The 27,954-nt window shown below is 37.9% G+C and overlaps 2 protein-coding genes across 4 annotated transcripts in view; one reads left to right on the forward strand and one right to left on the reverse strand.

The window, feature by feature from the left end:
- The first annotated feature begins 3,330 nt into the window (after nucleotides 1–3,330).
- On the forward strand, nucleotides 3,331–25,702 carry MRS2 (magnesium transporter MRS2). Its single transcript, XM_012753674.3, has 11 exons — nucleotides 3,331–3,989; nucleotides 6,576–6,649; nucleotides 9,317–9,353; nucleotides 10,573–10,685; nucleotides 12,331–12,504; nucleotides 14,662–14,792; nucleotides 15,786–15,902; nucleotides 17,071–17,223; nucleotides 17,470–17,587; nucleotides 22,921–23,034; nucleotides 23,574–25,702. Exons 1-11 carry the CDS (start codon nucleotides 3,800–3,802, stop codon nucleotides 23,682–23,684), a joined length of 1,332 nt encoding a protein of 443 aa, XP_012609128.1. The 5' UTR covers nucleotides 3,331–3,799; the 3' UTR covers nucleotides 23,685–25,702.
- Nucleotides 23,964–27,954, reverse strand: part of GPLD1 (glycosylphosphatidylinositol specific phospholipase D1) — a 57,319-nt gene continuing 53,328 nt past the window's right edge. For all 3 annotated transcript variants that reach the window (XM_020280126.2, XM_076010499.1, XM_020280125.2), the window contains exon 26: nucleotides 23,964–27,360. In XM_020280126.2, coding sequence (XP_020135715.1) covers nucleotides 27,274–27,360 — 87 coding nt within the window. In that variant the 3' untranslated portion in view covers nucleotides 23,964–27,273. The remainder of the gene's footprint in view (nucleotides 27,361–27,954) is intronic.

Here is a 27,954-nt window from a genome sequence, read left to right on the forward strand (position 1 = left end):
GCATGTCAAAATGCCATATTTTGGGGTAGCAGTTTCTGAGCCCCAACAAAACACTTTCTTCACTTGGCTTCTAGGATCCTACTCTCTCTGATTTTATTTCTCCTTCCTGGCCACTTCTCATATTCTTCTGCTGTATCCATCTCATTTTAACAATCAAATGCTAAAGGATCTAAAGTTCAAACATAGGACTTTTCCTCTTTGTTGCTTGACTTATTTCCTAAGAGATCTTTTAGGCTTTCTTTCATTTTGTTTTGTTTTTTGAAACAGGGTCTTGCTGTGTTGTCCAGGCTCGAGTGCAGCAGCAGCATCATAGCTCATTGCAACCTCAAGCTCCTGGCCTCCAGTGATCCACCTGCCTCAGCCTCCCAAGAAGCTGGAATTATAGGCACATGCCCCCATGCCCAGCTAATTTTTCTATTTTTTGTAGAGATGGGATCTTACTATGTTGCTTAGGCCAGTCTTGAACCTCTAACCTCAAGGGATCCTCTTGCCTTGACCTCCAAAGTGCTAGAAATACAGGTGTGAGCCACCACACCTGGCCCCTAGGAAATCTTATCCAATTTTATGGCTTTAAATATTATATACTATCTCCAATGTATATATTTAGCTCCAACATCTCCCCTGAACTCCAAACTGTTTGGCATCTATTTTAGATATTTGTCTAGTAAACCTCTCAAATTTAACATGTCCCAAAACAAATGCCATTCCATAGTCTGTTTTCAATTCCAAACTGCTCCTCTCCAGATTTATCTCAGTAAATAGCACTCCTATTGCCCAGCTGTTCAGGCTGAACATTTTGGAGTCAATATCTATGCCTCTCTTTTTCTTATATCCCATCTGCAAATCTTGTCAACTCAGCCTTCAATATATAGCACCAAGCCCATCTTATCTTCCCTTCTTCATCATCTCCACTTTAGCCCAAACCATCACCACCATCTCTCTACTTCCATACTTGCCTTTCTATACTCTCTCCAGAGCCTATAGAGTGATCCATTTAAATATAATAAGATGATTACCTCCCTGCTCATTACCTCTGTACTCAAAGTCCTCCCCCACCCTTCTCAGATTAAACTTCAAATCCTTGCCATGAATTACAAGGCCATATGTCTGAACAGGTTTCAGAGTTTTCCTTCTTTTCAAAGATTTATCTCATCATTAAAACTTTAGTAAAATGAAAAATCTACCAGCCATGTTCTCTATATTCATTCTGAAAATAGAGACTTCCCAGACTTCAACCCTCTGGAAGTAATGCTTGAAGTTTTCCTTTGCATTCAATGCCTAAGTCAAATATCCTCTCTTCTGTCAAGCCTTTTCTTTGCCTACTTTCCTTCTACTCCACTCCTAGTCCCAATACCTGCAAAATAAATGGTTCTTTCTGTATCTCCTTAATTTCAAGTTCATATGTACAGATTGAATGGAAACCTGTGGGACTTGTGTCTGCCCTTGCATACTACTGTGGAAGGGACAATAAATCTATTAACTCACATTTTAAAGATATGCATACTGTCATACTTAATCAATTCCAAGACTCACTTTTTTCATATTTTAAAGACTGAAATTGAGATGTGTCTTACAATTGACATATATAGAAAGCATAGTTAATCTGTGTTTTTTTCTTTCTTGGTGCTACATAAAATAATGGTACCTTAAATTGATGTTATTTTACATTTTATTAAATATAAAATATAAATCTTGTGTGTCTATGTTGCTCATTCTTCACTAGCAAACATTTGATACAACATCATTCCATATGACAATTATTTTTGCCACTGCTGGGATTCAAACAATGATACCTCAAAATATGGTGTTCTGGCAGGCTGACAGCTTTGAATTAAAGGAAATTAAAAGGGTCTCAGAAATAATCCTCAAAACCAAGGTCTCTCTCTCTGACCTTCTCCTGCCCTATTCATTGTCTCTTTGATCCTCTTACCTTCCCCAAGCACCAGGAGGTGCTGTCTCTGGAATTTCCTTTTATTTTTTTGAGACAGAGTCTCACTCTGTTGTGGGGACTAGAGTGCCATGGAGTCATCCTAGCTCACAGCAACCTCAAACTCCTGGGCTCAAGCGATCCTCCTGCCTCAGCCTCCCGAGTAGGTGGGACTACAGGCATGCGCCACCATGCCCGGCTAATTTTTTCTATATAGTTTTGGTTGGCCAGTTAATTTGTTTCTATTTTTAGTAGAGATGGGGTCTCACTCTTGCTAAGGCTGGTGTTTTGAACTCCTGACCTTGAGGGATCCTCCCACCTTAGCCTACCAGAGAGCTAGGATTACAGGTGTGAGCCACTGCGCCTGGCCTGGGATTTCCTTATCTGATTGAAGAAACTTATTTCCCAAAGAAATGCAATTGTCTTAAATTCCTTTTCTAGGAATTACATCAAGTAACCAGAAAAAATTAGCCACCAGAGAAGAGAACAGACTAAAAGCAATCACCATGCCCAGATAGACTTTTCATCTCTACTTCCAGGAGCAGCTCCAAGAAATTACCTGGGAGATTGTGTTTGTTTTTATTCTTAAAAAATTGTATTACAGTTCACATTATCTGGGTATCAATTATCATCTTTGTTATCCATACACAATGTTTTCTTTGAAGTAATGTAAATGACAACATTTCAAGTTTTGCTAGCATTAAATACTAATGCCATTATCAGTTGATCTCCCAAGAAGTAGTTATAAATATGCAAATCTAATTTTGCAATGCCAATTTCTAAAATGGATTAAGTATTTGTGCAAAATGCCCATTCTAAGTTTATGTAAAAAAGAGGAGGTGGGTTATGTCCAAAATTCTCTAAATTTATGAAGATATTATTCTCTCTTTTTTTGGTTGCATTTTATATTTTTGCCTCTCCCTAGTTAGGATTAGAGGTATGCCCTTCCCCTCCACAATGCTCACCACATCCCTCAGATGTAGGTCTACCCCGCCAACCCCAGAATCCCTGGTGAACACCACCACCATTTGAGCACCATAGTGTTAATCAGTCAGTACCAATTTGATGGTGAGTACATGTGGAGCCCATTCTTCCGATCTTATCTGCATAATAAGACAATCTTTGCTCACAGTGAAGTTTCATAGGTTGTCCACAAGTATTGTTTGTCCTTTGGTCTCATTCAGCACCCAAAGAAAATCATTTACAAACCACCGTGTGGTTTTGGGGCCCATTCATACCCTCATCTCCCTCTACCCAACAAGGAAGGGTATATAAACATCTGGACCTTATTGGGTTATTGGGTAATCACTCTCCTGTGATTTTCCCCTAGGTATGTTAAGTAAATTTTGTATGCCATTTTCTCCTACTAATCTATTGTTAGTTCATTCCAGCAAATTTCCTTGGGGGAAAGGGAAGTTTTCTCTCTTGGCCCCTACACCACACTAAACTTAAATGTAAATTAAGTGATTTGGGAATGATATTGACTTCCTCAGTTTCAAATTGCGTATTTTACATGTATGAAAGTGCTTGAGGAACTGCAAAGCTATGACACTTAAAGGACCTAAGAACCTACATCAGACAGCTGGCTTAGTGCAGAGAACAAGCCCCACCCATTCCCAGGCCCGCCCCCACTTTACGGGTACAGGTATAGGACTCAAACTACCAGCAGCCAACGCATTCCAAGAGTGCACCCAAGGTCACCTTTCGAGCATGCGTGGGAAATAGCACGCAGGCGCGGCGCGCTCCGCGCATGCTCAGTGCACAGCGGCCTCAGGTCGGGCGGCATCGCTGCTCTAGTGGAGGCGGCAGAGCAGCCACTGCCTGGCATGAAGGGCTGGCGTCTAGCTGCTGCTTACTCCTCGCTCCAGCGCCATGGAATGCCTTCGGAGCTTGCCCTGTGTCCTTCCCCACTCTATGAGACTTCCCCGGCGGACCGTGAGTGTTCTGGCCTTGGACCTGACTGCTGCGGCTCGTCCCGTTGCTGCCTGCGGCCGCGCAGCCGACCTACTCGGAAGGAGCCTGGCAGTGCCGCCGTGCGGGCCCCGCCGGCTCCGTGTGGCAGGTACTGCCCCTCCCCGCAGCCCCAGGACGCCCGTCTTGCAGTGGTGACCTTAGGGCCCCGCCCCAACCGCCGGCCGGCGCGGCTGTGCTTGCCCGCGTCCTCCACAGATCTCGGCCTCCGCGTCGGTCCTGGGGCGCCCGGGCGTCTGGTCGACTTGCACAGGTCCGCGGGCCGGGCTGCGTCCCACCGGCTCGGAACGTGACAGTGCGCTGTGCCCTGCCGGCGTCCGAGCCGCCCGGCCCTGTGTCTTCCCCTCCACAGCCCTTGCTGCAGATTTTGTAACGATAACAGGAACCGTTTATGGTGTTCACGAGGTGCGTTAATTAACACCCACCTAGGTGCTCTTGTGAGATTTTTTTTTTTAAGAGTTTCATCCCTATTCATCATAATACCGTGTTTCCCCGAAAATAAGACAGGGTCCTATATTTATTTTTCCTCAAGAAGACACCGTAGGGCTTATTTTCAGGCGATGTGTTTGTTTTCCTCTCTCTCAAAGCCTCGGCTTGCAGCACGCACAGGATGGCCAACACCTGACAAGGGGAGCCCACCTTGTTGGTGGGGCTGCCCGCACCTTTCCGGTCACCTCTGGGGTAGTAGCTGTCATGACGGGGCAGATGAGAAGGGCTGCTCGTTGTCGTCTTTACAGCCCCGCGAGGAAATGCATGGGTTGTGCAGCCACGCCCATCACTAGGTCTTGTTTTGGGGGTAGGGCTTATATTGTGCAAATGCTTAGAAATCTTGCTAGGGCTTATTTTATGGGTAGTTCTTATTTTCGGGGAAACACGGTAATTACAAGTCAAGATTGGGATGTTTGTTTGTTTGTTTGAGACAGAGTCTCGCTTTGTTGCCCAGGCTAGAGTGAGTGCTGTGGCATCAGCCTAGCTCACAGCAACCTCAAACTCCTGGGCTCAAGCAATCCTGCTGCCTCAGCCTCCTAAGTAGCTGGTACTACAGGCATGTAGTACCATGCTCAGCTCATTTTTTTTTCTATATATTTTTAGTTGGCTAAAAATATATTTCTTTCTTTTTATAGTAGAGACGGGGTCGCACTTGCTTAGGCTGGTTTCAAACTCCAGACCTCGAGCAATCCGCCCACCTTGGCCTCCCAGATTGCTAGGATTACAGGCGTGAGTCACCGCACCCAGCCTGGGATGTTTTTATTAGTATTAATTTTTCTTCTCTGTGTTCTGTTTCTTCACGGACACATTTACACACAGAGGGTGGGGACACACCTAGAAGTGAGACTGAAGACTTTGAGACCACATGGTGAGAGCTGCCTTTGAGAATGAGCTAACTTTATTTTCAAATACAGTACCGTACAAGTAAATAGCTAGAGGGATCAGAGTGGTGGGAAAAAAGGAATCTGAGTTGCTGTTATTTATTCACCAAATGTTGAAGCATGTTGATAAGATTTTAACAAATGTGAGTCCAAATATTTCTCAGAAACAAAAATACATGACTTTATCTGAAAGATAGCATTAGCTTTCAAGTACATTTTCTCAGTTGTGCTCTCAAAAAGCCTCCCAAAGTCACTCCCCATGACCATCTTCTTCCCCACACTTTACCAATTCAGAGAACCTTTCCAAATTGGGTTACATCCTGTGTTCCCTCCTTTGGTAATGCTTCGGAACCCAGTTTCAGCAAGCTGGGGGAACCTTTTAGGACAAGCATTGAAATTCAGAATCTCAATCCTAGTTAAACTCTAGCTTGTGACTGATTACTAAATGCTTTTTACCTTTATCTGTATTACTCTTATAGCAGTACTGTGTGTATTTTATAAAAGGGAAAGAAAAACTTCAGATATTAACAAATTATGTGAATCATTGCATGTATATAACAGTAAAGAATATGATCAGAAATGAGAATTTACACAATCTCTAATCAGCGTGATTACTTCGCAAACATAAAATAGTAACATTTGTCACTAAGTCACTAAATTTACTTGATTATACTTAAGAGCCCACCTGAACTCAGTCTAATCACATGTTTTAAATAGACTAATTTTCAAATAAAGATTTAACTTCCAGTTTGCTGGTGTCCACATTCCAGTTCAGTGGGGTATTTCATAAGTATTAACTATGAAGTATATATGTAGAAAAGAAGTAAAATGTGTAGGTTACATAATTTGTAAGTCTAATAATTATGATATTGGAATGCTGAAAGATCAGGTGGTACTTGGGACCTATGTTTTCTGAAGTATATCTACCAATATAATGTGCATGAAGAACCATTTAAATCATGCAAAAAGGAAGACCAGACATTTTTTTTAAATCTAGAGCACTGTGTCATACATTTGTTCGTGCATCTCTGAGCTCTCAATACTAATTAGGGAAAAGGGTGATTAGGATCCATAAATTAATTCTTTGCCTAAGCCATTTTAAAAATCATTCCCTGCCAAGCCTATGATAATCATATACAAATATTGAAATTAACAAGAGTATTTCTTCTTTTTCCTATAGGCAAAAAGCTCAAAAAGTAGTAAAATACTCTGAAGTCCTCCATGTACTATGGGAGTTGTATCTTAGCTCTGTGTGAAAACCAATTGTATGATTATAAGGAATTCTCTTCTCTTAATTCATTCTTCAGGTAAAATACACCGGTTTAGAACTTCTGATGTCTCTCAAGCCACTTTGGCCAGTGTAGCCCCAGTATTTACTGTGGTAAGTATGATAACTTAACAAAAAGTGCTTCCCATACTTAATTGCATTGGGCTATTGACCAAGATATTACTTAGTTTTATAATGGATCATTATAGTTATGTTGTCTGTGTGTGCCTAGCCAATGACCTCAGTGCCTGCTAGATTTGCTTAACTGTGCTCTTGAAACTTTGCTTAACAACTGTGGAGTTCTCCTTTTAATACTAGAACAGGTCATTCAGACCAGTTTAGTGATTCCTCCTGGAACACTCAAAATTTCCCCCATGAGTATATTTGAAGGCTATTGGCCATAAAGATAATATGCAGAAGCATCTTGAAGGTAGCACAGAGTAGTATTTAAGAGGGCTTGTTGGCAGGAGATGGTAGCTGATGCCTATAATCTCAGCACTTTGGGAGGCCGAAATAGCCTGAGCAACATAGCAAGACCCCAACTCTACAAAACACACACACACACACACAAAAATTTGCCTGGCATGGTGATGCCTGCCTGTCGTCCTTGCTACTCAGGAGGCTGGGGGAGGATTGCTTGAACCCATGAGTTGAGGGCTGCAGTGAGCTGTAAACGCACCACTACACTCCAGCCTGGGTGACAGGCTTTTTTTAAAAAAAGAGCTTTATTAAAAAAAAAAAAGTGCATCCCTTGAAGTATCATGCTCTCTGCAACTTTCTCAGAAATGGTTGAGAAAAGGAATAAAATAACACATACTACACACACATTTTTAAAAGAGAGAGAAATAAGGCCATTGGGGGAAAATGTTAACAAAGGTGAAAGTTCTTTGCAGATGAAATAATTATCTACCAAGAACACTGAAGAAATTCAGTTGATGCTATTTGATATAATGAGTTTAGAAAGTAAGCTGGTTACAAAGTAATCATTTTAAAAATTATAGTTTGTGTCATCTTTTAAAAAAAATTTTAAAGATCCATTAAAGAGAAAATGGTACCGATAAATATTGAGATGCAAAAATACTCAGCATATGTTGCTAAGTTGGAAATGAGGAAGAGACTGCAAAGCAAATGTGTGCAGCATATTTTATAGGAAAGTCTGGAAGGACATTCAATGAAATATTAACATGCTTTTCTCTAAAATTTGTCATTTCTGGTGATTAAAAAGTTTTGCATATCTTTTTTTTTATGAGACAGAGTCTCACTCGGTTGCCTGGGCTAGAGTGCTGTGGTGTCAGCTTAGCTCACAGCAGCCTCAAACTCCTGGGTTCAAGCAGTCCTGCCTCAGCCTCCCAAGTAGCTGAGACTACAGTCATGTGTCACCATGCCCGGCCAATTTTTTCTATATAGTAGAGACGAGATCTTGCTCTTGCTCAGCCTGGTTTTTTGTTGTTGTTGTTGTTGTTGTTTTTTGAGACAGAGTCTCACTGTGTTGCCTGGGCTAGAGTGCTGTGGCGTCAGCCTAGCTTACAGCAACCTCAAACTCTTGGGCTCAAGCGATCCTCCTGCCTCAGCCTCCCAAGTAGCTGGGACTACAGGCATGCGCCACCATGCCTGGCTAATTTTTTCTGTATAATTTTAGTTGGCCAGTTTCTTTCTATTTTTAGTAGAGACGTGGTCTTGCTCTTGCTCAGGCTGGTTTTGAATTCCTGACCTTGAGCAATCTGCCCGCCTCGGCCTCCCAGAATGCTAAGATTACGGCGGCATGAGCCACTGCATCCAGCTAGTTTTGCATATCTTTATTCACATTTTCTGCATTGTATTTATGTATATGTGAAATAAATTTAAGGATAAAACCTAATCTGTATCTTAGTGTGTCTTTCTGCAAATGTGTATTTCATAGTAATTAGTATAGCTCAGCACATAGTGATTTATTAAATATTTGAGAACTTCAGATTTGACTGTATATAAGTATTACAGAAAATTATTCCTCTACTCTCCAGGAAATAAGTGCATTTTCTGTATTGTATCCTCTCTTCAAACTATCAGAAGAGGTTCTATAAATCTTTATTGTTTCTGCAAGGCCTCCCAGAGAGACCTCTTAGCTTCATGTAGATATTTAGATTCATGAGACAGGCCACACTTGATTCTAGTCACTCAGAAGGATAAAGGACAGAAGAATCAGCAGGGCAGTGTCAGGTGTTTCCTCTTCAAAACAAGCCCTTGCAGCCATCCAGGGGCTTCTCTGGCCCCAAGTGGCAACTCAGGTGCAAAACAGATTCTTAAGTGGGTGTGAGATCCACCTTGGCTTAGAATCCCCATGCTCCACAGTGCCAGTATCCTTTGTAACCATGTCAGAGACAGTTTCCAGGGCCTCCATGATGAACATGGCCAACTAGAAGAGCCACCACTCTCAGGAAAGGGCAGAGTTATTGCTTTCCACCTGGTATCTGTAATTCATTCACATTCTTCCTAGTCCAATGCAGTCTACCAGTCAGTGGTCATTTTTACCATAAGCAATGTTTCCACTGTAACACTACTGATACTCTTTTACCAAATTTCTAGGGGAGCCAAGATAGAAAGTTAAAACAAGGTCAGATTTGTCTTAGCAAAGGAAAGGGGATTTTTTTCTAAAACCCTTAATTTATAACTAGATTTAACCTAAAGAAAATCAGTTATGGCTTGTATTTGCATTTCAGTATTTGGGGGATATTACTCATAATATCATAAAGAGCATACTAATTTGAGAGCAAATAATAATTTCTTTTTATTCTCTATCTTCAGACAAAGTTTGACAAAAAGGGAAAGGTTACTTCTTTTGGTGAGTATCTTTATTCCAAATCATTCTTTTTAAACAGTGAATCTGATGGAAATCAGGAAATTGTGTTTTGAATAGAATATTCTTTGTATATATAGGTGTGTTGAAGGAGATCTTTCTTCTGCATTTGTCTGTCAGTCCTAATTGGAACTGGCAATACTCAGACTGTGTGTATTCTCCCAGAATTGCTTTCTTCTGGCAGGAGACACTTCACTCTAACAGAATATTAAAGGAATATTTTGGAGAGCAGATGCTGGTGTAAAGCTAGAGCACAGAGACACACACACACACTCTTTTCCCTTTTGTTTCTCTTGTTAGTTTCTCCTTTTCACTGCCCTCCTCATATTCTTCTGAAGCATGTTTGAGGCAGAATCACATAATAGCACTGATGTTGCAATTGGTGATGAACGACGGGGAGGGACAGGTCACTGGTGGCAATCACGTGGAACTCTGCTACTGGTTGCTCTCTGTGGATAGCTACATTTTAAAGTGAAACTAGGTATTGTTTTACTGTGTGACTTCAGATGTGAGTTTCAGATTTCCACTTCCAGCCACATGATCCTGTTCCTGCTATTGCTAAAATCCTAGTGGAATATTTTGGATATTTTTTGTTTGATACCTCTTTCAAAAGATCGTTCTACATAGAGCTCTGTCACAGGTGTATGCAATTACAGATATTATAGTCAGTATAATCTCTTGACTTTTTTCTCATTTGTTGTAATTCTCAGGTAATAAATTTAGTTTTCAGGTAGAAAAATCTGATGTGATAACTGACTTTGTCATTTTGTATTAGTTAAAAAGCAAAGTAAACCAAATTTATCTTTTCATAGATTTGAAATACTGGAGCTGATGTTGTAGTGAGAAAAAATAGAAAATGCAATTGTGTGTGATTCATATTCAAGAAAGATGACCTATCTCTAGAGCTAGAATTAGATATTATAGGTTCTAATGATGCATAGTTGTGGTTTTTATATTAGGCTGAAAGGACTTATAAATACTGAGAAATTTATGAAGTATACATAAGAGAAGAAAATAATTAGTTTGACCAGATTTAGCCTAAGTATGTTTTTGAGGTAAAAATGAGTATTAAAAAAGACTCATTTTAGCTTTTGTTTCTGGTAGTAATAGAAAATTATCTTGATGGTAGTGTGGAGAGTGCTCAGATATAAAAATCTAAACTCTAATTTACTAGTTTAGACAACTGTTTTTATTTCTTTTATAGAAAAGAAGAAAACTGAGTTATACCAAGAGTTAGGTCTTCAAGCCAGAGATTTAAGATTTCAGCATGTAATGAGTATCACGACCAGAAACAATAGGATTATCATGAGAATGGAGGTAAAGGATTTAATTTTCATCTATGTTTCTCTACTACCATCTTATAAAAGTTACTTCCTATCTCCATCAGTATCCAGGTTAAAAGTAATTTTGGAATACAAATACCTACATGAAACAAAGGATATATTTCATAACTTAATAACTTAATGTTATGAGTAGAACTCATCTTATGTGGATCATATACATATGTTTAGCAGACATAACACTGCTCTGTTTTATGTTGGGAAAGTTTTGACTGTGGTCTTCATTCTCTCAATTTGAACTTAATCTCTAGTTTCAGTAATTATAAGAGAAAGAATCTGAATTTATAATAGATCTATTTCCAATTGTGTGCAGTTATTTGTATCATAAAACCTGAGGTATCTAGAACATATTCTGGTTTTCCAAATAGCTCAGGAATACCCATTAAATTTTATAACCTTAATTTTTATTTTTACAGAAAGCTTTCTAAAATATATTTTCCCATGCCTATTCAGAGCACATGAAATATAATTTGATTTTCCTTAGTAATTCAGAGTTAATACAGATATCAGTTATTTTGGTGGGCTAAAGTTTAGGGTTCAGAAATACATAAGGAGACATACGTCTCAGTGATATTGGACCTACAGGGGGCATGGGACTTGCCCTCTTCAAAAAGTTTTGTCCATTTACCTAGGGTTAATAAAAATAAAAATGAGCCAGGCACTGTGGCATGTGCCTTTATAGTCCTAGCTATTCAGGAGGCTGAGGTGGAAGGATAGCTGTTAAGAGCAGAGGTTAGCCACTGGCCTGAGCAACATAGTGAGACCCCCATCTCTAAAAAAAAAAAAAATAGATAGTAAAAATATTTCATCAAAAATGGACAGAATCTTCTCCAAGTGATTTTCTCCAGAAAACATTTATTCTTGTTATCAGTAGCTAGTATCTTTCAAGATAGTATCTTTTTGACAGACAGGTACGGATAAAGCAAATTTAGCAGTGTTAATTATATAATCTAAATGTTGGGTATATGGTATTCACTGTGCAATCTTTCATCTTTTCTGTATAAAAATTTTTATATTGTTGGAAAATTTAAAAATAGAAAATCATCTCCAATTTCTATATCATTAATAGAGTGGCTAGTTCATATACTTTTAACATAAAAGATGCCTGTCTTTTCTCTTTAGAAAAATTTCTAATTCTATACTCTCCTAAATTAGAGCAGTTAAGACTATAGTTCATCTTTTTAATTTCAGATTAGCTTAGTATGTTTTGATGTTGTTTTAAAAAGGAAGCTTTCTCATTTGATCCAAACTAATTATGATTAAATCTTTTGTAAAAGTCTACTTAATACCTGACTTTTAAGAAGATCTTGTCGTCTTTCTGGTTTTTTTAATGATTACCCTGGAATTCTTAATAAATATGTAATTTGTGTGAATAAATCCAATTCTATTGAAACTGAGCAGCATCAAGACTTATAAGTCTCCTTTCTTTTGGAAAAAAATGCCTTGATTTTTTTTTTTTTTTAAACCAAATGAACGGTGATTTCAGTTAGTCTTAATTCAAAGTTAATAAAGTGTTAAGTCCTATTTTATGAATGTTGTTTTTTCCAGCAGCTCTACAGTTTGCGTGTGTGTGTATACATATCTATTTATATATTTGGGGGGTTTTTGGGTCTTTTTTACAGTATTTGAAAGCTGTGATAACTCCAGAGTGTCTTTTGATATTAGATTATCGTAATTTAAAGTTAGAGCAATGGCTGTTCCGGGAACTCCCTTCACAGTTGTCTGGAGAGGGTCAACTTGTCACATACCCTTTACCTTTTGAGTTTAGAGCTATAGAAGCACTCCTGCAATATTGGGTAAGTCTGTTTTTATTTAGCTTCTTCAGTTTATTCTGGTTTTGAAATGCTATTGAGTAGGAAAAGTTGGTACAAGTTGGTATTGTATCAATGGCACTTTCCCTGACCACATCCTTTCCCCTCAATGAAAATATCTTTAAGGACGCTATATGGAGAAAGTACTTAATTTATATGACCCAATCAAATAGAACTAGAGACTCTAGGTATACACAGAGTCTCTTAAGGGTCACGTTATGGCAGTCAGTGAAGCACATGGCAAGTTGGCTACACTTTACACAGTTTTATAACTGTATTGAGAAGTGATAATTCAAAAGACTGAACATCCTAAATATATAAATTAATATATAAACCAAAAAATTATGAATGCAATCCATTTTATTCTCTAAACTATATACATTATAAAAGTGCTTTGTATGTGATAATGTATTAAATCATTCATCAAATCATTCTTTCATTTGTAGAAACAATTCATTTCAATCCTATGAAGCAAGTAAATGAGGTCTTTGTTTTAGGCCTAGATTGACATAGGAACTACATACAATCCTTCTAATGACTCCTACATTAAATTGATAATGATTAGATGTCAGGGGATCCTGTCAGGCCCTGAACAAGGGTGGTTAACTGCTTTCCTGGACCCCACAAATCTTTCATTATCTTTTCTTCCCATTATTAGTCAGGAAAGCACTGTTCAGGAACTGGCTGCATGCAAGAGTTGGTGCTAGGAGCATACCAACCAGAGTGGAAGGAGGAGAGGAGGGTGGAGTAGAGATGAGGTGGGTGGGGGTTGGGTGATCCTGGTAAGCTTCTCTTTTGTCTGCCTTGCTCTATTGGAGTAGATGGCTACTTTCTCTGCTCAAGTTAATGAGGTAATAGCACCAGCTAGTACCAGTCAATGAAATGGTGAGTAGTGGGAGCCCAGTTGCTAAGCAGGGAAAAAGCAAACGAGGGAAAGAAAAGATGTAAACAGTGGTCAGTGATGGGCTGCATAAGCTGGGTAAGCTTTCAGGACCAGGAGCTCATGCTATTATGGGAAAGCCAAGGCTCTCAATTAGGGAGCAGGAAGGGAAGCAGAAGGGCTGGCCTAGCATGGTCTCCTGAGAGATTGGCCAGGGGATGAATACAGAGGGAGCCGAGGTTGTCTGCTGGCTGGGATAGATGTTCTTCTTGCCATTAAATGAGGGCCCGGGAAGATTTCCTTCTAAAAGAACACTGTACATAAGCAAGGCCAGCCACCCCCCAAAAGGGAAGAGAGAAGTTTTCAAATCAAAGCTTCCCAAACCCACTTGAGGGACCATGATTTACCATGAGTAGATATGCCTCACAAACAACCTGTGACCCTGAGCAGCTGCCCCATCTACTACCTGAGTCCATACCTTGCTAGGCAGAGGGTTTGGTATCTCACATGATGTCTACAGAGACACTGTGACTCTGGACTTGCAGTTCCCAAATTTAAAAAATCTTATCCTCAAAGTTATTGTGCCTCTGAGATAAATAGTATTTGCTGGAATTTATATCATTAATTTTACTGCTTAATTCAGTTAGTATTAAGCTGTTTGCCAATAGTTGTGCAAGTGTTTCACTATTTAACTATTTATAGCTATATCAGTGCATACCTGCACTGATATAGCTATAAATAGTTATATAAATATCAAATCATGCTTTTGTTACTCAGAATAGTAAGTATACTTTTGGCTTTAGACTGATTTGTTTTATTTTTTATTCCAAGTTATGTTTTAGTTTTCAAAAGAGCTTTGTATTAATAGGAATTTTGAACTATATTCTGTTTACAGAGAACATAGAGGGTATTACTTAACCAAGTGTAAAGTTTGTGTTTAACCATGGAATGGTAGATTTATTTTAATCAATCAATCCACCCATTCCTCTCATAATAAATGTCTGTAGGGGGAAGACTTTTATGAGGGTTAATTCCTTATCAACCAAATCTGAGCCTAGTGATGACATTATGCATGGTTCTTTGAACCCAGGAGATACAGTTTTTGAGCATGGAGTGTAGGCATTCCAGTATTGATCATATTCTGAAATGTTACCAGCATGTCTAGCTATTACAGATTTCTGTATTTAATCAGAGGGTTCACTGATTCTAAGTATGCTAAAAAGATTGTTTTGATTCTTATGAAAGGTCATGTTGTTATCTAGATCAGCACCCTTCAGGGAAAACTTAGCATTTTGCAGCCACTGATCCTTGAGACTCTGGAAGCTTTAGTGGATCCCAAACACTCTTCTGTAGACAGAAGCAAACTGCACATCTTACTACAAAATGGCAAAAGGTAAATAAATATGGATGAGGTACCAAGTTGGGAGTTAGAGACAAATATCTTCAAATTCTCTCTCTCTTTTTTTTTTTGTTGTTTGTTTGTTTGTCTGAGTGAGACAGGGTCTCACTCTGTTGCCCAGGCTAGAGTGCCATGGCATTAACCTACCTCACAGCAACCTCAAATTCCTGGGCTTAAAGATCCTCCTGCCTCAGCCTCCCGAGTAGCTGGGACTATAGGCACGCACCATCATGCCCAGCTAATTTCTCCTATATATTTTTAGTTGTCCAGCTAATTTCTTTCTATTTTTAGTGGAGATGGGGTCTCGCTGGTCTTGAACTCCTGAGCTCAAACAATCTGCCTGGCAGAGTGCTAGGATTATAGGCATGAGCCACCACACCCAGCCTCTCTTTAGTCTTAACCGTGAAATGTTTAGCATAAATTCAAACATAAAATTAGTGTGATTATTACCAGTTTTAAAAATACTAATCTTGATAATGCTAATGACATTTTCGACTCTATGATTACACTAAGTGCCTTCATTGCCATATTTGATTTTAATTATTGTTGTGTTTTATAATTTTTAAAGTAGAAAAGTAGCCTACCTGAGAAGGTGATCTAAAAAGGGCACACAATCTAATGTTTATTGAAAAGATATTTTGCATGAAATGCTATGTAAGGCTTTTTTACATATGTGATCTTATCCCATCCTTTCAGCAACCCAGTTCAGTAATTGATATGGTACTCATTTTGAAGGTGAGAAAACTGTGGTTTAAGTAACTTGCCTAAACTTATATAGCTAGTAAATGGCAGATCAAAATTCAAATCCATTTTTCTGTCCTTCCAAAGTTCATGTTGTTCTTTTTCTTTAAAATCATAATGCATTCCAGAATTTAAGAAAAATATCTTAATTTGTATGATAAGATACCCTAAAAAGACACTATTATTATAGTGAAATGTTTTTATAAGTTTATGCTATTGATCATTTCTGTGTAACTGTTCTTACAGTTTATCAGAGTTAGAAACAGATATTAAAATTTTCAAAGAGTCAATTTTGGAGATCTTGGATGAAGAAGAGTTGCTAGAAGAACTCTGTCTGTCAAAATGGAGTGACCCACAAGTCTTGTAAGTGTACAGTCATGCTTTGTCATTTATTTCCTTAGGGTGAATCTTCTGTCTTCCTCAGGATGATTTTTCATGGAGAACATTTTTCTGGAATAGAGAATGTGGGCATTTTTCATCCTCAGATGTTTCACTTTTTCCCTGTGCAGTATTGCATCTAATTCAATTTAATAGTATTGCATCTAATTCAATTTAATGAGCATATATTGTGTTCATGCTGCATACCCAACACCATGCTGGAATGTGATGAATATAAAGATAAACAATTACTATTCTTTATCTTAAAGAATAAGATAACCAAATTGGCATACACTCTACGGAAATAACGTACCTAAGGAGTAGAGTGTGGGAGAGGGAGAGAAATTCACATGGAGGATGGGAAAGATGGAGTGAATACATATGGAAATATTTTATTTTTCTTTATAGAGCAGTTTTAGAAGTTAATACAGACTTCTTTGTAACAAGTTTAGCTTCCACAGTCCACAGATTTTTTTAAAGCACTTTGGAAAATTGGTTCTTTATATTCTAAAGGAAATATTTAGATAAAAAGGACTATGTAATGTTTGGTAGATAACAGATACAGTAGCAGAAATTCTTGTTCACTTTGCTTTAGCCAATCTGTCTCTAATACACTTTATGAAATAAGTACCTTTTACATGGTACTTCATTCCCCCATCTCTTCCTCCCTGGTAGGGTGGGGAGTATAAAGAAAGGGGAACAAAATAACTATAGACATCATTCAAAAACGTTTTTATTTTTACATGGAAATGTCATACATACACCTTGGAAAGGAAATGCTCTTTATGTCAATTTTCAACTTTTGGTTTTGCTTTACCTGATGGTGGTTTGGGATTTGCACTAATCATCAGCATTCACACATCTGGATTTTCCTATAACTGGTAGCAGATATTTGCATGAGAGTCTCTTGCATTGGGGCCATGGGATACAGTGAAGCTAACTAGTTTCTATCCTCTACTTATCTGTGTGATGTGTTCAGGATCAGTTGACATTGCTACTTGTAGATTGGCCTCAGTCACAACAATAGAAAAGACAAGGGCTAGCTTTTCCCCTGGTGGATGAATATTATATACTAATTTAGGAAGTTTTTGGTACTGAATATATGATGCACACATTGGGGGCATGGTAATTATGTTAACTCTTTCAATTGAAGTGAAAAGAGCAGTACTGGGATTGACCATGCGGAAGAGATGGAGTTGCTGTTGGAAAACTACTACCGATTGGCTGAAGATCTTTCCAATGCAGCTCGGGAACTGAGGGTACTGATTGATGATTCACAAAGTATTATTTTCATCAATCTGGACAGGTAAGAAAGCATTATAAAAAATAATAAGTATTTTCTTTATAAAATAATGACGCTTTTAAGGAATGACATTTAGGAAGGAATTAAATATCATCATCTATAACTATGACATGAAAGTATGTGGGTTTTTCTGTTTTTGGAAGAGGAAGGTGTATATTGTGTAATCCATGTGGTCTTTAATAGATGATTTAGGAATTGGCTGTATATGGTATAGTGGGCCCTTTTGATCCGAGTATGTGTTCTTTTCAGCCACCGTAATGTGATGATGAGGTTGAACCTACAGCTGACCATGGGAACTTTTTCTCTTTCACTCTTTGGACTAATGGGAGTTGCTTTTGGAATGAATTTGGAATCTTCTCTTGAAGAGGTGAGAATGTATTACTTCACTAACTCAGGTTATTTTTTTAATGTTTTGAAGATTAATTTTTAATGGTTTTAAAAAATAAAGTCTAATAACCTGTATACTCTCACAACGAAATAAGATATGTAGCTCACAATTCAGACAGTATTGTTATATTATAACCATGTTATAACATAGATATAAATATAGCCTAGGTTACTTTGTTTCCCAAAACATAACTACAAATGGAAAAGGTTTGATAAAAGTGTCACACTGTGAGGCAGTGTTAATGAGGCGTGTTTTTTTTTATTCTTGTCTAGCAATGTACCTGGCAGTTTCCATACTTTATTTGGCTCAATCATTGCAATTCTGTGAAAATAAATATATTGTCCCTACTTTGTCAATGAGGAAACCGAAGTGCAGAAAATTTAAGTAACTTGCCCTCATGCACAAAGCTAGAAAGTAACAGGACATGAACCCAAAGATTTGTACTTTCACTTTGCTCTACTGCCTTTCCATATTAATATAACACTGAGCTCCCAGAGTTTTTCATATCACTGTAGACTTGTGGTACAGGTGTCTCTCAGTATCCACAGGGGACTGGATTGATTCCAGGATCCCTGCAGATACCACAATCCGTGTGTATGCTGAAGTCTGTGATATAAAATGGTGTAATACAGTTAGCCCTCTGTATTCGCAGATGCAGAATCCACTGATACGGAGGGCTGACTGATTGTATTTTCAGAGAATATCTTACTGTAAGATTTCTAGAAAGGAAACTGAGCGTGCATTTGGCATGGATTCTGTGTCCTAATTATGTTAATAGGTCTACTTTCTGATTGTCACCCACATCATCTCTCATCAGGACCACTATAAGCTTTTAAAAAATGGTCTTTAAAATAATGTAAACCTGCTTATTATGTCACTCTTCTGCATACAACTATTCAGTGGCTTTTAATTAGCCTTAAGAATCCAAACTCCTTGGCCTGTGCAGCTTTTCCTGGCCTACTGCCCCTGCATGTCCATCTGGTCCATGCGCTTTTGTCAATTGCTCCCTCGGTGTTCCTTTTCAGATGCGCTGCCTCCTCTGCTCCTCCCCCCATACACATTTTCTTGCCTAGTTAACTCCTCTTTAACTTAGGGGTCCCTTCACTACTTAGACCCCCAACTTGGCCAAGTAAAATTACTCCCTTCTTTGTATTATATGTCCCCAAATCATTCTATACTTCCCCTCTGCCACATTCCTCAAATTTTAATTACTTGTTCAAAGTCTGCAAAAGATCATAAGGTCCATGAGGCAAAGATAATAATAGTCATTTTTAATGCTCTTTATGGTAAAATGTAAATGAAAAATGCAATACATTTGTTATTCATCTCCCAAATGTTTTTAGTGCCTGTTACATATCAAGCACTGCTTTAGTCCCTGCCCTTGTGGAGGTTACATTATAGTGGAGGAGAGAGATAATAAACATATACAGTATGTTAAGTGATAAGTGCCACAAAGAAAAATAAAGCCAGGTAAGAAGATAGGGAATTTTAGGTGGTGTGACAGGCAGCCTTTTAGGCATTGGGCAGTCAAGGAAGGTGGTTCTAAGGAGGTGACATCTGGGTAGAGAAACTTGAATGAAAAGAGAAGGTAGGGAGATCTAGGGGAAGGTGTTCCTAGTGCAGGGAACCACAGATATAGAGACTGAGCAGGAATAATATGAGCTTGTTCATGGAACAGCAAGAAGGCCAGAATGGTTAGAAGAGAATGGGTCAAGTGGAATGGCAGAAAAAGAGGTTACAAAGACTGACAAGTATGAAATGGTATCAATTGTGTAGAGCATGGTAAGGGTTTGGATTTACTTTAAGTGTGATAGGAATCCACTGGAGGTTTGAGTCTGAATTTAGACCATTGGAAAGTTCAGAAGTAACCAGAATATCTTGTGCAACATAGTCCAACCCTTGGCATTCTCAAAAGATAAATCCAAAGACCTGTACAAATTACCCAAATGTTACTACAGGACTTTTGTACAAGTTCCTGTCTTCCAAATCATTTTTAAGAATCCTTTTTATGTACAATCTACAAGCTAACCCCATTTTATACTTAAGCATTTTTCTCTCAATTGCCTATTTTTTCCAAAAAGGAGAGAGAGTTTTTTTTAATTCCTTTCTGGTAGTTTCAATATATGTAATCCTAGGCACAGAGCAACCCATTTGTAACGAAGTACGAGTGGTTGGTAATGAGCTAGGCTTGCTTAGTAGCTGAGTGAATAAGATTCAGATCAGTGCCTCATCAGAATTACAAATGACACATCTTCAGGTGTCCTGAAGAATAATTAAAACTTTCATTAAATCCATGGATGTCAAATGTCTTTATTCTTATGTAGTTATTAATGATTATAATGGTAAGTCTAAGATAGGAAAAATTTTAAATTTGTTATTTTAAGATAACTTCAGACTTGTAGAAAGGTTCCAGAAATAGTCAAAGAATTCCCACATAGCCTTTAACCAGATTCTTCATCAACATTTTGTCACATTTGCTTTATCATCTATGTAGATATACTTTATTTTCTAAACTATTTGAATAAGAGCAAATGTCATGCCCCTTTACCCTGACATGTTTTAGTATGTATTTCCTAAAAACATGGGCATTCTCTTATGTAACTATAGTGCAGTTTTCAAATTGAAACCCTATTTTCCAATCTATAGACTCTATTCAGATTTTGCCACTTGTCTAGTGCTGTTTATCACAAAAAAAATCTTAGATCACGTGTTGCACATAGTTGTCATGTCTCCTTAGTCTCCTTTCATCTAGGGCAGTTCTTCAATCTTTGTCTTTCAAGGCCTTGACATGCACAAAGAATACAAGTCAGTTATTTGACTCTCAGTAATGTTCACTGTTAGATTCTAGGTATGCATTTTGTCAGCATGTTCTTTATAATGAATCCCATTAGGAGACACATGGTGTCCATTTGTCCCATTACTGGCAATACTTGGTTACATTTGGCTAATGTTTTGTCTTCCAATTTTCTCTCCTGTAAAGTTATTCTTTTTCTCTTTGGAATTGAGTATCGTATAAGGAGATACTTTGAGACTATGTAAAAATTCTGTTCTTCATCAAATTTGTACCCTCTAGTTTTAGTATCCACTAAGTAATCCAAAATTAACTCCTGCTTGCATCAAATATTACTATGATGGTTACCAAATGATTTTCTAATTCCATCACATCTACCTTTATTAGTTGACATTGTATTGTAGAGTGTTCCCTTCTCTCCTACTTACTTATTCATTTATATCAGTATGGATTCACGGAGTCTTGTTTTAGTCAATGAGTTATAATCTATTGCTTCTACTACTATTTTGATGCTCAAATCATCACTTTCACACTGGCTTCTGGGTACTTTTCATATGTCCCCATCAGATTTTAGTGCTTTTGTAGCCTTTGGCCCATCCAGATGTTCTAGGCTAGACAAACTATTTCTAGGTGATATAAACAGTGGGGGAGATACAGGGTCCCAAGAGTGAAAGAAGTGAAACACTAGACAAGGCACATACCCTCAGTACTGCAGGGCATGTTCATAGCAGAGGGAGCATTAAATGTCTGACTCTCAGAAGCTTGTCCCTTTCCTGGATTTCTTACAGCTGTGGTCCCCAACCCCCGGGCCATGGCTTGGTACCAGTCCATGGCCTGTGAATAAACGGCTGCCCATCACTGCCTGAGCTCCACATCACCCTCCTGGACCCCTCCCCCACAACAGCCTACCCTACCCCATCCCAGTCCATGGAAAAATTGTCTTCCATGAAACCAGTCCCTGGAACTAAAAAGGTCAGGGACCGCTGTCCTAGCGGTCTCACACTGTGTGCTGTGTGTTTAATTGCACATGGTATTTTAAGCTTGGTTTGCCTCTGACTTAGCTTTGAGATACTCAATTTTATCACATTTGACATTCCCAGACTTTTGGTTTGTAGGGAGCTACATAACCTATCTACAGTGAAGAGCAACAGTAACCTTGTATGCCAAATTGTATTTTAAAAAATATCTTTTCATTTTTTTTTAATAGCTCCTTAGGTAGCTAGCATCTTATTTAAATAAAATTTTTACTTAATTAGGGTCCTCAGTTTGGATACCTGGAATGTGTTCACCATCTAAAAATAACTCATGTTAACACTTCCTAATTTCTTATGTCTAACATCTAACTTTATTTTTAAAAGGAGGCAAATTTCTACACAATAATAAATGACATGAATTTCCATCAGTGATAGCTGATCAATTGTGTAACAGGCTATCTTGGGGGAAGTAAGCTCTCAATCACTGGAGCTAACCAGTCCATGTATGATAACCAACTAATGGCATAGCTGTAGGTCAGATTCCTTTTCTGTGAGATATTAAATTTAAATTCTATAATTCTGTATAATAATGCATTAAATAGAAAGACTGCATTGCAAAAGATTACCATTCTGAAGACAATAGTGAAGAAAACGTTTACCATAAGTCTGAGGTTCCCAAACTTCCTTGATTCATGATTCCTTGGTAATGTCTTGGTAATTTTTTCACAGTATCCCTAGGCCAAAAGTTTCTTTTATTATGTTACAGATTCTTTTATTTCCCTTGAAATTTGAAATATTTGGGGGTGTTGTGGCGCCCAAGACACCTCAGTTCACCCTCTAGGAGCTGTGGCTATAAGCAAAGACCTTAAATTGTGTGTCCTCTATGATTCTGACTATTAAAATTTGTATCCAAAGATTGGAAAGAAACACAAAAGCAGTTATGTTTGCCTTATAGATGATTAAAAATATTTAAAACTTTAAAAATCATGTTTCCCTTCTGATTTATTCTCTGACTCTTGGTCTCCAGGTGCTGATTTTTTTTTTATAAATTTTTTTAAATGTTTATTTTTTGAGACAGTCTCACTCTGTTGCCCAGGCTAGAGTGAGTGCCGTGGCATCAGCCTAGCTCACAGCAACCTCAAACTCCTGTGCTCAGGTGATCCTGCCTCAGACTCCCAAGTAGCTGGGACTACAGGCATGCGCCACCATGCCTAGCTAATTTTTTTGTATATATTTTTAGTTGGCCAATTAATTTATTTTTTTTTTAGTAGAGACGGGGGTCTCGCTCTTCCTCGGGCTGGTTTCGAACTCCTGACCTTGAGTGATCCACCCACCTCAGCCTCCCAGAGTGCTAGGATTACAGGCGTGAGCCACCTGCCCGGCCTCTAGGTGTTGTTGAGGCACTTGTTCCTAGTTCCCTTATAGGAACGTGGAGTGCACATAATATAAGGCTTCGTTTAAACTCTGGGGCAGTAACAATTCAGGGAATTTTATCTCCAAGGAGCCTAGCCTTTTGTGATTGTAATTAACTCTGCTTTCTCTTTTAGGACCATAGAGTGTTTTGGCTGATTACAGGAATTATGTTCATGGGAAGTGGACTCATCTGGAGACGCTTGCTTTCATTCCTTGGACGACAGCTAGAAGCTCCATGGCCTCCCGTGGTAAGAAGGATGTGGCTCAGAGCAGCATTGCAGAAGGGTCATAATCATGGGCTCTAAAGTCAGACAGCCTGGGCTCAAGTTGTCACAGATTCTTTGACCTTTCACAAGTTGGTTAATTTCTCTAAACTTCCCTCATCTGTCAATTAAGTCAGTACTACTGGCTTCATAGGTTTAAATGAGAAATACGTGTAACGCTCTTATTAGCTCAGTTACTAGTAAGTTAATATACTTCTAAAAATAAGATAAAAATATATTTTGTGTAGAACACTGACAAACATTATACAATTAAATAGACGTTAGTAATTCTGGTGTAAGGTTTTATCATAACCAAATTAAAATGTAAGAAAGATTTATATAGTGCTCTAATGAGAAAAGATATAAGTTTACCTCCTTGTTCTTCATTCTTAAAGAAGACACCCCTGGAATAAGTATTTAAGACATTGATACTGCTTATAGTCCTCCATTAAGTAGTTACATATCATTTTACTCTAGCTTTTAAGAAAGACACAAACTAAAATTAATTTTCCTGCTTTATTTAGATGGCCTCTTTACCCAAAAAGACCCTTCTGGGAGGCAGAAGCATGGAATTGAAAAACAGCCTTAGACCAGATGGACTTGGATCAAGCAGGAGTATCCTAACAAACCGTTAGCAACGACCCAGTAGATACTGAATACTTTTTATGGTAGTCACAGGAAACTTCTGATACTATTTCATTATTTTCTTTTAAGATACTTGAAAAAAATCACTGATAATGTCTGATGACAAAAATATTCTGGCAGTCACAATATTAGAGCTTGATTGCATTTCTAGAATTCTGAGTTAAAGCAGCAAAGTGCTTGTTTTGTAAAAGGCCAAAATTCTATTTCCAGACTTTAATTGCTGTTTTTATAGACATGATCTAAGGCACGGAGAGATTAACACAAGAATGGACTGTTGTATAGATTTTATTTATACATATCAAGAAAAGTGCAGTTTTATGCTGAGTGAAGCCTAGGAACTTGATACATAGGTATCTATAGTTCTTCGTTAGTACAGGGAATCATGTCCATGTGAATTTCCTGATCTCAGGTAACTGAAAAGCTAGCACTATATGTATTAACCTTAAAACAAACTCTGGAAGTTTGTGCTTTAAAAATCAATCCTTGACATGACTGTATATTTTTGTATTTGCCCCCTTTTATATATTAGGTGAATCAAAAGAAATGATAATTTAACATCAGCATTATATGGATTCCAGTTCATCAAGATTTCACTTAACTCCTAAAACTATTTTTCTTTGCTTGGCTATAATTAGAGCCTTTGGAAGTAACCAAATGGAAGTACTTCCATTTGATTACTGTTTTATAGCTACTTTGTTCATTTACTGATTTTTAGTGCAGATTTGAGACCAAGCCCTCCAAAAAAGGAAAATGTATATTGCTTAGCTAATCTATATGCTTATACTTCAAAAGTTGACAGATGGGCTTCCTAAAACAAAAGGGTAGATAGAGTTTTGATACCTTTTTGTTTTCACAATCAGAGATTTGTGTAATTATAAGTGTGATGCTGCTCACTTAATATCTTACCTACCTTTTTAATATTTTCTGGAGGTTCAGTACAGTTATGCACTAGGATGTTACAGTTAAACTTGCCACCTAAACTAGCATGCATGGAAAATTCTAGAGTGTCCAGAGCAGCTCTTGCACTACAAGTGTAGTGGGGTAAAGGATAAATATGCCTACCCTGATGTTGAGGAAGTTTAGGTATTCATTTTCCAGCTGGTTTGATGATAGGAATAATAATGTTATTCCAGTAGCTAATCTGAAAGAAACCACATGAAGTTACAAGTAAAGTTTTCTCCACTCACGGTGTGGTTATGAAAAGCCACTGGAGGGAAGCTGGAGAACAGAATGGCATGAAACTGGGCTAGACTTGGAACACAGAGCGGGCCCTGTGATTTGGTTGTTGGAATGTAAATGTACAGCACTGTTGAACATTATGCCTCTGGTGGTTTTCAAGATTATCAAGGTAATAAATACTCCTTAACTGTGACATATGAAGAATTGGAATCCCAGAAAGCAAAATTTGATAACTAAGATCAGGCATAGGATAGAACTTGGGTCATTTTTTCTTATAGTATTACTTAGTTTATGAACATGGATAAAATCATTTTTTTGACTGAATGTCTATTAAAGGGAAAACGATATAACTACCTCATAAGTCTGATAATGGGGATTAACTAGTGGTTTCTAAAATTCTTAGATCAAGTATGATTTAAAAATGTCAGCTAGCTCTGCTTTTATGATTGCAGGATGCTTCTGACATTAAAGTTATTGTAAATAACTTTGTAAAATTATTGTAAAAAAACAACCTATTCCAAAAAAAACATGAAGTTCATTGTTTTTAAATTTTGAACTAAAATAATAGACTGAGCACATTAACTACCATTTGACAGTAAGGTGAGAAAAGACTAAACAGTGGGTTATGTAAGTCAACAGATATATCCCCTGTTGAGGATGTCAGGTATAACAGACTATCTTTGTCTTTGGAAGGCCTGTAAGAAATGTGGGCAGAACAAATGTCATTTTAGGATGCTGTTAACACTAAGCTTTATTCTTTTTTTTTTTTTTTTTTTGAGACAGTCTCTCGCTCTTTTGCCCGGGCTAGAGTGCCATGGCGTCAGCCTAGCTCACAGCAACCTCGAACTCCTGGGCTCAAGCAATCCTCCTGCTTCAGCCTCCCGGATAGCTGGGACTACAGGCATGTGCCACCATGCCCAGCTAATTTTTTGGTATATATTTTTAGTTGGCAAAAGGTTTATTCTTCATAAACACAGACTGTGATAAATAGCTACTAGCAAATTTTATATTAAAAAACTATTTATTTTAGTGAGTTATTCTAAGAGTTGTACACAGCTTTATTTTTTGGAATTGAAATATTAAATTTATACTTTGAATTTAGGATTCACTTTCATTACTGTAGTAATACAGAAGTGATCTAATGGATGGTGCATGGAATAGGGAACTCCAGAGATCTGAGTTTTGTTCTCAGGTTCTCTTAAAGTCATTCTAGTCTCTCTTAGGTCTGTGATACAAAGGCATAAAACAATTGAGATTTTGAAACCTTGTTACATATACAGATAGACAGAAAATGCAAGTATGTAAATGTCTTCTGATAATCTTGAAATAAAGATAAATTTGAGTTAAAGTTATGCTCAGATTTGTGTTAATAAGAAATTAAAAGCCTACACAAGGTATTTCCATTTTTAGTTATTAAGCATTTCAGAATCCATGCCTAGAACTATATATTTAATACTTAGAAGAATAAAAATTTAGTCCACCTATTGGGATAATACATTAGATTATCAAATATTAATTTTTTTCCCTGTATGCCAGGTTTTTACATATTTGCTTTTATAAGTTGACCTTTAACAGGTGTGTGATTTGCGTTGCTTTTGACAATGGGGTTAGTATTGCTAAATATCCAGTAAACTTAAAAATTAGCCTTTGGCTTTATAGGTTTTAAGTTTAACCTTCTCTCCCTGGTTCTTGCTATCTGGGATGTTCAGGCATTGAGAAAAACATAAATCCTGAGGTAAATAATGATCATGTTTAAACACAGGCCCTATCATTTTAAAGCACTAAAACATGGACTTTATGGTAATGGCAATATGAAAGTATGCGTCCATCTAATGAAAAAATCCAGTACTGAGAAAAACATACCTTTACTAAAATGCAGTGTCACATATCATCAGCATTTGTTCTACACTTAAACTTCTCAGCTCATAACTGAATACAGCCAAGTAATTCCTGGTCACCTAAAAATAACCTTCCTTTTAATTAAAAATAATTCTTCATATAAGTTGAGCTGCCAATAATTATTACCCAAGTGAAACTAGTGTTGCTGTGTCTTTTTGCTATGCCATTGGGTACATCAACTGTTAGAGCTACTGTCTCTACAAAAGCATTTGAGGACACAGGTGATAAAGTTTTAGTTTTTATATTTGTCCTTCACTATATAAAACATTGAAAAGACTAAATCAGAAGTGATTTGGAAGTGTGATGTTATCCCTCACTCCCCTACTTTTTTCCTCTACTGTTTTCTCACTATTACTGTTAGTGCATGTCTCTGCTCCCAAGAACCCCACCTCTTTTCAGGAGGTACCACAGCTCCACTGGATGTGCCACCTTGTCCACCAGAATGCTCATCTTCGAGATGACCCAGCACACGGAAGGGCGTGGGAAAATGGAGTGAAATCTTTAATCTGAGCCGAGGCTGTAGACGTGAAGTGCCCCAGACAGTCGAGCTCCCAAAGAACTCCTTCCAGCAGCAACAACAACTTGGTTCTGCAGGGGACACAGGACAGACAGAATTCACAATTCGCTTGCAACATCTGTTAAGTTCCTACATACTGTAGTCCAGACATACTGTGAACCAGCAAGGTTAGCAAGTGAGGTGTGACCAGTTTGACCACCCGGTCAAACTGCCTGAGGGTGTTTTGGTCAGAGCAGGTATGACAGTTTCTCACTGATTTTATTTTGAAAACTGATGATATCCAGAAATAATAATGATGGCTACAATGTATTGCGCTTTTACCATTGTTAGATAGCATGCTTAACCCTTTGCTAGTATTCTCTCTTAATGTCCCCATGTCAATTAAAAGGGAAATTCTAAAAACTTAAGAAAACTGAACCAAATAGTAATTTCTTCTCCCTCTCCTATTTATGGAATCACTCATTTACTAAATGTGCCTGCGCTTTGGCTATGACTAAGTCTCCTCTCCATTTCCTGGTCAAATTATGCCCATTTCTAAAATCAAATCTTCCCTTGTTTCTTGCCCTCTCGCTGCCTCGTGAGAGTGTAATCATCTCTCCAGATGCAGCGTGGAGCCCTGAGCGCTGCACAGCCTTCCCTGATCCTCCAGCATAGACTTCCACTGC

This window comes from Microcebus murinus, chromosome 15 (genome assembly GCF_040939455.1).
Source record: "Microcebus murinus isolate Inina chromosome 15, M.murinus_Inina_mat1.0, whole genome shotgun sequence".
In the NCBI taxonomy this organism is placed as follows: domain Eukaryota; kingdom Metazoa; phylum Chordata; class Mammalia; order Primates; family Cheirogaleidae; genus Microcebus; species Microcebus murinus.